This window comes from Felis catus, chromosome C2 (assembly GCF_018350175.1).
Source record: "Felis catus isolate Fca126 chromosome C2, F.catus_Fca126_mat1.0, whole genome shotgun sequence".
NCBI lineage: Eukaryota > Metazoa > Chordata > Mammalia > Carnivora > Felidae > Felis > Felis catus.
The window spans coordinates 824,970-837,204 of NC_058376.1; the positions used below are offsets into that span (position 1 = coordinate 824,970).

Below are 12,235 nucleotides of genomic sequence, written 5' to 3' on the forward strand. Positions count from 1 at the left end.
TGGGGACACCGAGGCTAATAGCACAGCCTGGGTCACTAGTAAGACGAGCTAGGTCAGGAAGCCCATGTCCTTGACTTTGGATTGTCCTACCCGCAGGCCTGCGTCTTGGCGTCCTGGGGCTCGGGGTCCCTCTTCCTGGGGAACCCCACCACCCGCCGAAGGCCCGCCCCCCCTGAACTCAGGGGAGCAGAGCTGACCAACCTGCCTGGGGCCGGGCATGGGGACCGGGGAAGGGCCGACCCCAGGCTCTGTGGGCTCTCCCAGTCCTGGGCCAGCCGGTCCCCTGCAGGACGAGGACTTCTCGCTGGGGACCTGCTGGGGCCTCTGCTGCCTCACGTTGTCACCTGGGCTGCCGGTCCCCAGACCAGAAACCTGCCGGTCTGAAGGTGCCCAGCGCTGCCTCCCTCGGGTTTCACTTGCCCGAGTCCCTCCCCGGGACGCCCCGCATCTCTGACGCCGGCTCCCATGGACTGGGACGGGTCTGGTCTCCATCCCGGGGAACGCACGGGCTTTGGAGCGTTATTTGGCCCAGGGGCCTGTGAACCTTTCTGGCCCTGGGTCGTGAGGGATGCTCTCCCCTCTGCGGTGTGACCGTCCGGCCTTCTGCGTCTCCCGGCTTCTGTCTGGGCCACGGGGGGACCAGCCGTGTCCTGGCTGGCGTCAGGCTGTGGTGTCACAGCACAAACGGGGGTCTCCACCCCGAGACCGTGCCCATTGTCACCGAAGGGGCCTCTTTTTTCCCACCTAATCTTTAATCCATTGTGATTTCAACATCAAAGGAGAAACAGTCTATTTCAAGCGACCACAGAGTACGAAAATGAATCTGTCCCGTCTGAAAAGTCGGTGCAGACCCGAAGGTATCTCTTGAGAGATTCCACTTGTAGGAAACCTCCAGAGTAAGTAACGGAACACGGAGAGAAAGCGGACTGGGGGTTCCCAGGGCCTGGCGGGGGCACGAATGGGGAGGGCGGGCTCCGGGTACACGGTGTCCCTCGGGGACTGAGATACTCTGCACCAATATTCTGTGGCGTGGTTCACAGCGTCGTGAGTGTACCCAGCGCGCAGGAATTGCACAACGTAAAGTAAATAAAAATTTTACTGAGGATTAATATGGATTATAAACCAACAGTGAAGAAATAAAGTCACAGCTAAAAAGAAGAGGAGAGAAAGGATAAGGGAGAAGAGGAAGAGACATTGTGGTAGGGTGTCAGGGTCGGGGATTGGAACAATTAGAAATAAAACAAACATCCCGTGTAGGCCCTCAGGCCCTTGATCAGTGGCTGGCATCCATGTGGGAGCAAGGGCGGTGGCAGGGGCAGGGAGAAGGGCGGTGGCAGGGGCGGGGGCAGGGGCAGGGAGAAGAGAGGTGGCAGGGGCGGGGAGAAGGGCGGTGGCAGGAACGGTGTTGGGAGCAGAAGCAGGAACAGTGGAAGCAGCAGGAGCAGAAGCAGGACCCAGCTGACTCTGCCCAGGTGCCCGCTGTCCCCGCACAGGTCCCAGGTCACCTGCCGGCTGCCGGGCCCCTGCAGGAGTCGCCCCAGACGCCACCCCCGCCTCCAGAGCCGCCGAGGCCCCCGAGGCTGTTGGGTCGGGCTCTGGAGCCGCACCGGCTTCTGCTCCTGCCCCGGACTCTTGAGAAGGAAACAGAGTGATGGTTGCAGCGGCTCCAAGGGCTCAGGGTGACAGGAGAGAAGGTCCCCCCGCGCCGGCCTCTCCAGGGGCCTTGCAGACACACAACACACCCCAGGGCCTCCCGAGAAGCCGCGGCCAGGAACCCACACCAGGACCTCTGGCCCCCTGCGGCCCGCAGCCCCGGGGGCTCTCAGTCTCTGCTCCTGGCCCCACACCAGCCCCCGGGGGCTCCTCCCTGGGTGGCCCAGCACCGCCCGGGGCCCCATGCACCCCATCCCCCACCCCCAGCCTTCTCACCCTCGGGCTCGGGCTCTGGGGGCTCCGGGTCCTGGTCCCAGGACCGCTGAGCCAGGACCCTGTGGAGGGGCCCGGGCGGTGAGGGAGGCCCTCCCAGGCCATCTCCAGGCCCTGCTTCCGGAGACCTCCGTGCGGCCACTCTCTCCCCGGGTCCAGGGTGGCCCTCCTGGGCGACGGGGCACACGCACACCTCTGTAGGGCAGGTGAATCGGGATCCCGACAGTCGCCTCCCGATTTCATCCGTTGATTTCTGTAAAGACAGTGACCCGCGGCCGGCCCGGAGGCATCACAGCCCCGCCCGGCCATCCTCAGTGTCCTTCCGCCCTCTCCCCCTGCGGCTCCCAGATCCGACACAGACCTGAGTGCGCACAGCCCTGCGCCCGGGACACAGTGACATCCACCTGCAGGCTCGGGATGAATCTTGGGGACAAGAGGGCCACCCCAGCACACTCTGTCCCTCCCAGCCAGCCTTGACCTGGAGTGTGAGCATGGCCTGCCCACCAGGCATCTGACCCCTTCATCAGCCTGCACCTGCTCACGTGGGCCCTCCACACACACACACACACACACACACACACACACGGGAGGGGCCGTGGGGCCGCACAAGTCAGATCAGAGCGGTGTCGGGCTGGACCGACTGTCTCTGGGGCTCCCTGGGTTACCTTTGGCTCCCTGCGAGCTAGAGACCTGAGGCGTCCTGTGCACGACCTGACCCACTGTCTCCGGGGTCGGGGAGCGTCGCAGCCACGGGCTCCCCTGAGCCAGCAGCCGCGGGACACGGGCACACAACAGGAGAACATGTTCGTCAGGCGAAGGTGTCCCAACGAATGAGCCCAGTCGGGCGCTGTCTCCACAATGTGGGTGCCTGGTGACCCGGGTTCTGACTTCACTTGGGCTTTGTGACCAGAGAGGTGAGGTCACTGCCAGGTCACTGGGCTTTGTGACCAGAGAGGTGGGTCCCCTTACCCATCTTCCTCCTCCTACAAGAGCCCCTCCCAGGCTGCGGAGGGCTCCCCTCCACCCCATGCCCTGTCCCTACAGTGACACCAACACAGCCCAGCCACATCCCCGCGAGGCCTGGTGCAGCCGGTGTGGCAGCTCTGGGGACACAGAGCTGGGTTCAGACCTGGGTTTTCCTCCTGACCAGTGCCGGGACCCCGCACAGACCCTGTGCCTCCCGGGGCCCCCCGGTCTCCCCGTCTGCACAGTGGGGTCCTTCTGGAATCCACTTCTAGGGACACCATCAGGGAGACACCTGTAGACTCGTCCCGTGCCTGCTACCCCATGAGGCTCGTGGGCACACGTGGCCGTGGAAAGATGAGGAAGGGGTGGGCCTGGCACGGAACACACTCACGCGGGCCTGGGTCTGCTCCGGGTCCAGGCACAGCCACCCCTCCTGCCTGGGTCCCGGGCCCGGGGGAAGGTGGAGGTGAGCTCGTTCAGACCCTGTGCCCACCCGACACGCCCCTCCAGGGGCTCCATCACATTTGGGCCCGGGTCCCAGCGCCTGGGCTGTGGCTCCCAGCCTTCCCGAATCCTGGTCACACATCCCTGTGTCACCCCCTCCCCTTCCGGGTGGACGGCCCGTGTGACCGCGTTCTAAGGGCTAGAAGACGATGACGGGCTGTCACTTCCAGGCCGATTCATGGAATTTCTGCTTTCCTCTCTCCGGGGTCCATTCTCTGTGTCTGCCTCGGACTCGGTCTGTCTCTGTGTGTCTCACAGGAGCAGGGCCTGTGGGCTCCAGGGTCCAGGTGACGACCCTCAGAAGCCTCCCTTGTGGCCCGTGTCCCTCCCCCGGCCCGGTGCTCAGCTCCCTCACGAGGCCTCCTCACCCCAGGCAGGGCACTGCCTGGGGAACCACTTCCTAATGAGGACCCGAGGCTCCAACAAGGAGGGTCTTCACCTCGGTCCCCACACCAGGGTCCACTGCTCGGCCACGTGCTGCAAACCCAGGACCTCGGTCCTCCAAGCCCCCAGGCTGCCCTCTGCTCAGAAGGACCTTGAGGGAGTAGGAAGCATTTTCCCAGGAGGGGAGAACAGAGGGTCAGGGATGAAGATCCCGGGACACAGACTCGTCTATGAGCCTGTGGGACCCTGGGGACACTGTCTACGCAGCCCAATTTACGGAGGAGGACGCTGAGTCCTTCTGTGCCCTAGCCCCGTCCACACTTCCTACTTCCAGGTGCCCAGTGTGGTGGACACAGGACCCCAGACCCCGTCCTCCCCTAGTTCCCGCCAATCCCCCCAGACATCTTGGGGACCCCCCGGCCCTCAGCCGGCACATCTCCCCTCCCCATGCTGTGGGTCCCGGGCTATTGCCAGGAATCCTGATGTCCCTGCCCATGGCCCCACTGCCTCCAGCCTTTCTCTTCTTTCCCCCACGTTACCCACCCCCTCCCAGTGTGGACTCCCCTCTGACCCCCAGCGGGGCAGTCCGAGTGTGTGTGTGTGTGTGTGTGTGTGTGTGTGTGTGCACCCGCCTGTCTGGAGATGCCCAGTGGTCACAGCCTCACACAGACGGGGTGGATAGGGACCCCCGAGCATCTCAGGGGGTCTCGTTCCCAGGGAGAACCCCACGGGGGGATAGAGGCTGGCCTAGGACTGGAGACCAGCTCTGCTCCTCGGACGCCGCACACCTCACTTGTCCTGGGCCAGTCCTTGCCTCTCCTGACCTCAGTGTCCCCACTGTCCCTGAGGGTCAGACGGGGAAGTGCATCAGCGTGGCCTTGACCCAGGCTGTCCTCCAGGGGTAGGTGGAGGGGAGGTGCCCCGGCTACACAGGCCTCCCTCCCCAGGGCCGGCCAGGTCTGTGTCGTGGCCACGTGTGCAGACAGAAGGGGAATGAAATGGATGATGCAGAGTGATCACTACCACGGCAGGAACAAGGCGGGTACCGGTGACTGATGGAGCACCCATACAGAGCCCGGATCGCAAACTCAGTGGGGAAGAGGAGAGGGGACACCAGTGAGGTACCCCCCCACAAAGCCATCCAGCGTTTCCATCCAGCCACCAGGGCTTGGCATGGCCCCAGGAGCAGTGGCCAACCAGACTCCTGACACAGGTCACTGTGGCCTCTTTCTCAGCAGTGGGGATCCAGGGGCCGGGAAACCCAGGGTGCAAGGGTGCTTGGGGCTACCTCCTCCCTTGGAGGAAAGAGAACAATAGAGATGTTCTCTGGGGACTCCCCAGGGCAGGAAAAATGGGAGGAGCCCTCCCCCAGCCCAGACAACTCTTCCCCATGACTATTTCCCTGCTGGTGGTGGGAGGCGTTGAGGGAGTGTGGTACTGGCTTTAAACAGTGACTCTACACTTGAATGTTAGGTTCAAATTCTGCTTCTACTAGAACCTGAGCTTTGTGGCTTGGATCTTTCACTTGCCAGGCTGAGGGGATACACATGCTCTCAAGGACTCTCAAACGGAGATCTCTCGCAGGGTCCTGAACCTACTGGACCTGGGGAAGGGGTGGACCGGTCCCCTCCCTGGTCCTGATGGAGACCTTTCCTCCCAAAGACAGGTTCGTTCCTGGGCGTGATCCTGGGCCAGGGCTGGAGACAGCCCCTCACTCCCCAGGGGCTCTGGGGGCCGAGGGGGCTTGGATACAAGCACAGCTCACTGCACCTCTCCCCCCAACCAGTGTGCACTGCCTGGGCAGGGACCCCCCGAGCCAAGGGCAAGCCTTCCCCTTCCGTCTGACCACACATTCTTCCCAGAGCTTGACGATGGCCTGTTCTTCTTGGCCATGGGGTATTGCTGGCCGACCAGGAGGGAGTCCAGCTGGTAGGGCAGGTGTAGCTACCGGACACAGGGACACCTGTGAGCTACCGGGAGCCACATTCTGGTCTCTGTCCCCGGGCCTGCCCGGCAGCTGGGATCCAGGTGCCCTAGGGGTCAGCAGACAACAGGGTCTGGGCTGAGCAGGAGGCCATGACCTCAAGGAGACTCCACTGGGCCCTCTCCTGGCTCCTGCCTAGTCTCACCTGTCCTCCCTGAGGGGCTCCAGGGCCCGGATCCAGGCCCCTTACGGCTGCTGGGGCTCCAGCCTGGAAAGATGTATAGCCTCTGGGGCAGCTGGACTTGTTGGGGCTGGAGGGAGGGCCGGCCACCGACAGGGCCTCGGCTGGGGAGGATGCGGGCCTCGTGGGGGTGAGGATGGGGCCGGGACCCGGTGCTGGGTCACGGCTCATGTATACAAAGGGCTGAAATCACTGAGTGCCCGGGGGGCGCCGAGTTAAAGTAGCCCCCTGACGCTTGGTCATCCTGGAGGTGGCCCCAGGCCTCCCCAGGCCGCTTCCCACCCTCTGACTCTGCCCAGGGCTGCAGCCAGGCCCAGGCTGGACCTCTGTCCAAGGTCCTGCCAGGAAGACAAGGCAGAAGGAGGAAAGGAGAAGGGGGAGGGGCGGACCGACTTCTCCCTGCCCTGAGTTGGCCTCCCTGCTGCCTGCAGGAGCCCTGGCCCAGCCATGCCCCAGGGTCCATGCACCTGGACCCTGGGGTAGAGTCTGCGGTCCAGGCCAGCTGGGTGGGGGTGGGTGTATTCACTGGCCTTCGTGTCCCCAGATGTCCAACCCACCTGGCCTTGCACCCTGAGGTGTGCCTGGCTGGGGCAGGCATGGTTCTGGGGCGCAGGAGAGGTTCGGGTCCCAGAGCCGTTGGTGGAGGCGGGAACATAGGGGACCAGCCAGGTGGGGAGCGATTGGATTCATGCACGTCAGCGTTGCATCTGGATCATCTACAGGTGCTGAGTGCAGGTCCCTGGGCACACCTGGCCACGACACAGACCTGGCCGGCCCTGGGGAGGGAGGCCTGTGTAGCCGGGGCACCTCCCCTCCACCTACCCCTGGAGGACAGCCTGGGTCAAGGTCACGCTGATGCACTTCCCCGTCTGACCCTCAGGGACAGTGGGGACACTGAGGTCAGGAGAGGCAAGGACTGGCCCAGGACAAGTGAGGTGTGCGGCGTCCGAGGAGCAGAGCTGGTCTCCAGTCCTAGGCCAGCCTCTATCCCCCCGTGGGGTTCTCCCTGGGAACGAGACCCCCTGAGATGCTCGGGGGTCCCTATCCACCCCGTCTGTGTGAGGCTGTGACCACTGGGCATCTCCAGACAGGCGGGTGCACACACACACACACACACACACACACACACACACTCGGACTGCCCCGCTGGGGGTCAGAGGGGAGTCCACACTGGGAGGGGGTGGGTAACGTGGGGGAAAGAAGAGAAAGGCTGGAGGCAGTGGGGCCATGGGCAGGGACATCAGGATTCCTGGCAATAGCCCGGGACCCACAGCATGGGGAGGGGAGATGTGCCGGCTGAGGGCCGGGGGGTCCCCAAGATGTCTGGGGGGATTGGCGGGAACTAGGGGAGGACGGGGTCTGGGGTCCTGTGTCCACCACACTGGGCACCTGGAAGTAGGAAGTGTGGACGGGGCTAGGGCACAGAAGGACTCAGCGTCCTCCTCCGTAAATTGGGCTGCGTAGACAGTGTCCCCAGGGTCCCACAGGCTCATAGACGAGTCTGTGTCCCGGGATCTTCATCCCTGACCCTCTGTTCTCCCCTCCTGGGAAAATGCTTCCTACTCCCTCAAGGTCCTTCTGAGCAGAGGGCAGCCTGGGGGCTTGGAGGACCGAGGTCCTGGGTTTGCAGCACGTGGCCGAGCAGTGGACCCTGGTGTGGGGACCGAGGTGAAGACCCTCCTTGTTGGAGCCTCGGGTCCTCATTAGGAAGTGGTTCCCCAGGCAGTGCCCTGCCTGGGGTGAGGAGGCCTCGTGAGGGAGCTGAGCACCGGGCCGGGGGAGGGACACGGGCCACAAGGGAGGCTTCTGAGGGTCGTCACCTGGACCCTGGAGCCCACAGGCCCTGCTCCTGTGAGACACACAGAGACAGACCGAGTCCGAGGCAGACACAGAGAATGGACCCCGGAGAGAGGAAAGCAGAAATTCCATGAATCGGCCTGGAAGTGACAGCCCGTCATCGTCTTCTAGCCCTTAGAACGCGGTCACACGGGCCGTCCACCCGGAAGGGGAGGGGGTGACACAGGGATGTGTGACCAGGATTCGGGAAGGCTGGGAGCCACAGCCCAGGCGCTGGGACCCGGGCCCAAATGTGATGGAGCCCCTGGAGGGGCGTGTCGGGTGGGCACAGGGTCTGAACGAGCTCACCTCCACCTTCCCCCGGGCCCGGGACCCAGGCAGGAGGGGTGGCTGTGCCTGGACCCGGAGCAGACCCAGGCCCGCGTGAGTGTGTTCCGTGCCAGGCCCACCCCTTCCTCATCTTTCCACGGCCACGTGTGCCCACGAGCCTCATGGGGTAGCAGGCACGGGACGAGTCTACAGGTGTCTCCCTGATGGTGTCCCTAGAAGTGGATTCCAGAAGGACCCCACTGTGCAGACGGGGAGACCGGGGGGCCCCGGGAGGCACAGGGTCTGTGCGGGGTCCCGGCACTGGTCAGGAGGAAAACCCAGGTCTGAACCCAGCTCTGTGTCCCCAGAGCTGCCACACCGGCTGCACCAGGCCTCGCGGGGATGTGGCTGGGCTGTGTTGGTGTCACTGTAGGGACAGGGCATGGGGTGGAGGGGAGCCCTCCGCAGCCTGGGAGGGGCTCTTGTAGGAGGAGGAAGATGGGTAAGGGGACCCACCTCTCTGGTCACAAAGCCCAGTGACCTGGCAGTGACCTCACCTCTCTGGTCACAAAGCCCAAGTGAAGTCAGAACCCGGGTCACCAGGCACCCACATTGTGGAGACAGCGCCCGACTGGGCTCATTCGTTGGGACACCTTCGCCTGACGAACATGTTCTCCTGTTGTGTGCCCGTGTCCCGCGGCTGCTGGCTCAGGGGAGCCCGTGGCTGCGACGCTCCCCGACCCCGGAGACAGTGGGTCAGGTCGTGCACAGGACGCCTCAGGTCTCTAGCTCGCAGGGAGCCAAAGGTAACCCAGGGAGCCCCAGAGACAGTCGGTCCAGCCCGACACCGCTCTGATCTGACTTGTGCGGCCCCACGGCCCCTCCCGTGTGTGTGTGTGTGTGTGTGTGTGTGTGTGTGGAGGGCCCACGTGAGCAGGTGCAGGCTGATGAAGGGGTCAGATGCCTGGTGGGCAGGCCATGCTCACACTCCAGGTCAAGGCTGGCTGGGAGGGACAGAGTGTGCTGGGGTGGCCCTCTTGTCCCCAAGATTCATCCCGAGCCTGCAGGTGGATGTCACTGTGTCCCGGGCGCAGGGCTGTGCGCACTCAGGTCTGTGTCGGATCTGGGAGCCGCAGGGGGAGAGGGCGGAAGGACACTGAGGATGGCCGGGCGGGGCTGTGATGCCTCCGGGCCGGCCGCGGGTCACTGTCTTTACAGAAATCAACGGATGAAATCGGGAGGCGACTGTCGGGATCCCGATTCACCTGCCCTACAGAGGTGTGCGTGTGCCCCGTCGCCCAGGAGGGCCACCCTGGACCCGGGGAGAGAGTGGCCGCACGGAGGTCTCCGGAAGCAGGGCCTGGAGATGGCCTGGGAGGGCCTCCCTCACCGCCCGGGCCCCTCCACAGGGTCCTGGCTCAGCGGTCCTGGGACCAGGACCCGGAGCCCCCAGAGCCCGAGCCCGAGGGTGAGAAGGCTGGGGGTGGGGGATGGGGTGCATGGGGCCCCGGGCGGTGCTGGGCCACCCAGGGAGGAGCCCCCGGGGGCTGGTGTGGGGCCAGGAGCAGAGACTGAGAGCCCCCGGGGCTGCGGGCCGCAGGGGGCCAGAGGTCCTGGTGTGGGTTCCTGGCCGCGGCTTCTCGGGAGGCCCTGGGGTGTGTTGTGTGTCTGCAAGGCCCCTGGAGAGGCCGGCGCGGGGGTACCTTCTCTCCTGTCACCCTGAGCCCTTGGAGCCGCTGCAACCATCACTCTGTTTCCTTCTCAAGAGTCCGGGGCAGGAGCAGAAGCCGGTGCGGCTCCAGAGCCCGACCCAACAGCCTCGGGGGCCTCGGCGGCTCTGGAGGCGGGGGTGGCGTCTGGGGCGACTCCTGCAGGGGCCCGGCAGCCGGCAGGTGACCTGGGACCTGTGCGGGGACAGCGGGCACCTGGGCAGAGTCAGCTGGGTCCTGCTTCTGCTCCTGCTGCTTCCACTGTTCCTGCTTCTGCTCCCAACACCGTTCCTGCCACCGCCCTTCTCCCCGCCCCTGCCACCTCTCTTCTCCCTGCCCCTGCCCCCGCCCCTGCCACCGCCCTTCTCCCTGCCCCTGCCACCGCCCTTGCTCCCACATGGATGCCAGCCACTGATCAAGGGCCTGAGGGCCTACACGGGATGTTTGTTTTATTTCTAATTGTTCCAATCCCCGACCCTGACACCCTACCACAATGTCTCTTCCTCTTCTCCCTTATCCTTTCTCTCCTCTTCTTTTTAGCTGTGACTTTATTTCTTCACTGTTGGTTTATAATCCATATTAATCCTCAGTAAAATTTTTATTTACTTTACGTTGTGCAATTCCTGCGCGCTGGGTACACTCACGACGCTGTGAACCACGCCACAGAATATTGGTGCAGAGTATCTCAGTCCCCGAGGGACACCGTGTACCCGGAGCCCGCCCTCCCCATTCGTGCCCCCGCCAGGCCCTGGGAACCCCCAGTCCGCTTTCTCTCCGTGTTCCGTTACTTACTCTGGAGGTTTCCTACAAGTGGAATCTCTCAAGAGATACCTTCGGGTCTGCACCGACTTTTCAGACGGGACAGATTCATTTTCGTACTCTGTGGTCGCTTGAAATAGACTGTTTCTCCTTTGATGTTGAAATCACAATGGATTAAAGATTAGGTGGGAAAAAAGAGGCCCCTTCGGTGACAATGGGCACGGTCTCGGGGTGGAGACCCCCGTTTGTGCTGTGACACCACAGCCTGACGCCAGCCAGGACACGGCTGGTCCCCCCGTGGCCCAGACAGAAGCCGGGAGACGCAGAAGGCCGGACGGTCACACCGCAGAGGGGAGAGCATCCCTCACGACCCAGGGCCAGAAAGGTTCACAGGCCCCTGGGCCAAATAACGCTCCAAAGCCCGTGCGTTCCCCGGGATGGAGACCAGACCCGTCCCAGTCCATGGGAGCCGGCGTCAGAGATGCGGGGCGTCCCGGGGAGGGACTCGGGCAAGTGAAACCCGAGGGAGGCAGCGCTGGGCACCTTCAGACCGGCAGGTTTCTGGTCTGGGGACCGGCAGCCCAGGTGACAACGTGAGGCAGCAGAGGCCCCAGCAGGTCCCCAGCGAGAAGTCCTCGTCCTGCAGGGGACCGGCTGGCCCAGGACTGGGAGAGCCCACAGAGCCTGGGGTCGGCCCTTCCCCGGTCCCCATGCCCGGCCCCAGGCAGGTTGGTCAGCTCTGCTCCCCTGAGTTCAGGGGGGGCGGGCCTTCGGCGGGTGGTGGGGTTCCCCAGGAAGAGGGACCCCGAGCCCCAGGACGCCAAGACGCAGGCCTGCGGGTAGGACAATCCAAAGTCAAGGACATGGGCTTCCTGACCTAGCTCGTCTTACTAGTGACCCAGGCTGTGCTATTAGCCTCGGTGTCCCCATCTGTGACACGGGGACGAAACGGGCCTTCTAGATGGCTTGTCGCATTCCCCGACAGATGAGGTGGAATCGTGGCCTGGTGCCTGGAGGACACAAGGGGCCACCTGGAAGGCTGTCCCAGAGTCCCCCAGGGCACAGGATTCCGGAAGCCCCTCCTCGGCCCCTGCCTGCCGTCCCCCTTCCGGGAACACTCAGCGTTGTTTGCGGAGGAGGTGGAGACGATCCAGGACGTCAGCAGGTCCCACGTGAAGGAAGGTCAGCGCTGGAGGGACAGAAGGACGTGTCCCGTGCCCCCTTCCAGGGCCCGAGCTGTGACGCCCTCTGACCTGACCTCTGACCCGACCTGGTGTGTGGACCCGGCTTCTGTGGTTTCACTCCCACCTTCCCTCCCTCCTTCCCTAATTCAGCCGGCCATCTCAGGTCCCTGCCGTGTGCCGAACACCGGGACCTCATCGGTGAGCGCGACCCGACGGGGTCCCCCACGTGGCCTCTTCCTTTACGGCGTCTGAATCTTCCTGTGCTGGGTCCCCTCTGGCGAGTCTGGGAGGGAGGCCTCTGCACATGTCCCTGCAAGGAAGCACGAGTCCGGAAGGTCCAGACGACCTGCCCCAAGTCCCAGCGTGTGGAGACTGGACACGGGGTGGTCCCTGATCAGAGGAAGACTTGGGCCCACGGAGCCCGCAGGATGACGAGTACAGGGAGCCCGGAGGAGGAGGGGGGAGCACCGTGGCGGCCTGGCGCTCAGGCCAACTGGGAGACGGTGTCGTACCCGGACCGGCTCTGTCCCCA

General features: G+C 64.3%; 2 protein-coding genes across 4 annotated transcripts; one reads left to right on the plus strand and one right to left on the minus strand.

Annotated features, from left to right (window-relative positions):
• Window positions 1-1,078: 1,078 nt before the first annotated feature.
• LOC123379829 (skin secretory protein xP2-like) lies at window positions 1,079-3,258 on the minus strand. Of its 2 annotated transcripts, none has more exons than XM_045036482.1 (3): window positions 2,592-3,258; window positions 1,930-2,179; window positions 1,079-1,631 (listed from the first exon to the last, which is right to left on the minus strand). In XM_045036482.1, the coding sequence occupies exons 1-3, from the start codon at window positions 2,727-2,729 to the stop codon at window positions 1,096-1,098; spliced, it is 924 nt and encodes a 307-aa protein (XP_044892417.1). In that variant the 5' UTR covers window positions 2,730-3,258; the 3' UTR covers window positions 1,079-1,095. The 2 variants fall into 2 exon arrangements, with proteins under 2 accessions (XP_044892417.1, XP_044892416.1); XM_045036481.1 differs by lacking the exon at window positions 2,592-3,258 and adding an exon at window positions 2,288-2,585.
• A 5,208-nt stretch (window positions 3,259-8,466) lies between these two features.
• Window positions 8,467-10,370, plus strand: LOC123379830 (skin secretory protein xP2-like). Of its 2 annotated transcripts, none has more exons than XM_045036484.1 (3): window positions 8,467-8,857; window positions 9,270-9,519; window positions 9,818-10,370. In XM_045036484.1, the coding sequence occupies exons 1-3, from the start codon at window positions 8,720-8,722 to the stop codon at window positions 10,351-10,353; spliced, it is 924 nt and encodes a 307-aa protein (XP_044892419.1). In that variant the 5' UTR covers window positions 8,467-8,719; the 3' UTR covers window positions 10,354-10,370. The 2 variants fall into 2 exon arrangements, with proteins under 2 accessions (XP_044892419.1, XP_044892418.1); XM_045036483.1 differs by lacking the exon at window positions 8,467-8,857 and adding an exon at window positions 8,864-9,161.
• The last annotated feature ends 1,865 nt before the right edge of the window (window positions 10,371-12,235 follow it).